Raw genomic sequence first — 1689 nt, forward strand, 5'->3', positions numbered from 1 at the left:
CACATTATTCTTTCTGAATTATTTGCTTCACTCTAATGAGAACTTACTCATTTCTGCTCACAGGCTTCCTGAGTGTGACAAGCTAGTTCTGAATCTGGTGAGTTGCTCTACAGTTTGTAGTTATTTGTGCAGAGCATTGGGATTTTGATTTTAAGCATTTGTGTGTATTTCTCTGTAGGCTAGTTTTAGATCTGCTCAATGTAATTACATAGTAATCTGCAGAACCCTGTAGTTACCCTATAGTTACAGTGTTATTTTCCAATTATAACTATATAATTAAAAATAACAGGAGTACTTGTGGCACCTTAGAGACTAACAAACTTATTTCAGCATAAGCTTTTGTGAGCTACAGCTCACTTCATCTGATAATGCATCCTTATCCGATGAAGTGGGGCTGTAGCCCACGAAAGCTTATGCTCAAATAAATTTGTTAGTCTCTAAGGTGCCACAAGTACTCCTGTTCTTTTTATATAATTAAAGGAAATTAACATGATATTTTCCTCTGTAACTAGAAGTGCTACCATATTACACTCTTGCACTCATTCTCTCTACCCCTTTCACTCTCACGCTCTTTTTCTTTTTTTGCCTTCATGTTTTTTTCTGTGGACCTTTCTTCCCCCATCATCTCGCCATTGGAAGAAATGTCTCCTTCCAAAGTCCCCGCTCCTCTCAGAATGACAGAGAGCGCCTCCGTTTCCTAATGGCATCCTCCCCATGAATAAAAGTGGACAAGGAGTAGCTGATGCTGCGAGTGTCCAAGGTGTCAGAACTGCTGCCAGTGCTCTGGCCCTTCACCCATGGACACAGGCACTGCGAGATGTTCCTGCGGATATAGCCATCAAAGCAGTAGTAGATGAAAGGGTTGGCACAGCTGTTGGCAAATGCAAAGGGGCTGCTCACTTCCATGCCCGCCTGGGCAAGGACGTAAGGAAGGCAGAAAGGTGGCTTCAGGTCCTGGAGCCCAGAGATGATAGCCAGAAGCTTGAAAACATTGTAGGGAATCCAGGAAAAAACAAAGGCAGCCACTACAACGAAGACAATCTTGATAGATTTCCTCAGCTTTTTGTCATGTTTCCCAGATTTCTGGTAATGCATGCAGAGCTTCTTGGTGATGGAGCAGTAGAAGGTCAAGATGCTCAGCAAGGGGAAAAAGAAGGCCAGAATTAACGTTACCAGTGACACAATCCGTTTAGTGGGTGTGAGCTCCACATCTGTGCAGTAAGCCTGGTCGTTATATTGCCTGAGTTCTCTGGACAGAAGGGTGGGAAGCCCTAGGAGGCAGGAGAGAAGCCAGACACAGATGCAAAGTCCATTAGTGTAGAATCTTGTTCTGACTTTCCTGGCTACAGAGGGGTACATGATGGCCAGGTACCGGTCAGCACTCATGCAAGTGAGGAGGAAGATACTGCAATACATGTTGACTGAGATGATGTAGGAACTGCCCTTGCAGAGAAAGGAGCCTGACCTCCAGACCCCATGCCAGATCTCCTTGTGTACCCAGAGTGGCAATGTGAGGAGGAAAACAAAGTCAGAGGCAGCTAAGTTGAGGATAAAGATGTCAATCAGCCTGCGGATTCCAAGTTTGAAGACCAGGGCTCCCATCAGGATGGAATTGCCGACGATTCCCACCAGGAACACAGTGGCATACAGAATAGGAAGGAAAATGCCCATATATGGCATGTCCAGAGC

General features: G+C 45.0%; 1 protein-coding gene across 1 annotated transcript; it reads right to left on the reverse strand.

Moving 5' to 3' along the window:
* Positions 1 to 568: 568 nt before the first annotated feature.
* GPR15 (G protein-coupled receptor 15) lies at positions 569 to 1689 on the reverse strand. Its single transcript, XM_039523579.1, has one exon. It carries the CDS (start codon positions 1678 to 1680, stop codon positions 670 to 672), a length of 1011 nt encoding a protein of 336 aa, XP_039379513.1. The 5' UTR covers positions 1681 to 1689; the 3' UTR covers positions 569 to 669.

The sequence above is a fragment of the Mauremys reevesii genome, linkage group 1, assembly GCF_016161935.1.
Source record: "Mauremys reevesii isolate NIE-2019 linkage group 1, ASM1616193v1, whole genome shotgun sequence".
Taxonomy (NCBI): domain Eukaryota; kingdom Metazoa; phylum Chordata; order Testudines; family Geoemydidae; genus Mauremys; species Mauremys reevesii.

Bases quoted from the DNA above. Each gene is read 5' to 3' on its own strand.
- GPR15 (XM_039523579.1), bottom strand. From the start codon at position 1,680: ATGCCATATATGGGCATTTTCCTTCCTATTCTGTATGCCACTGTGTTC.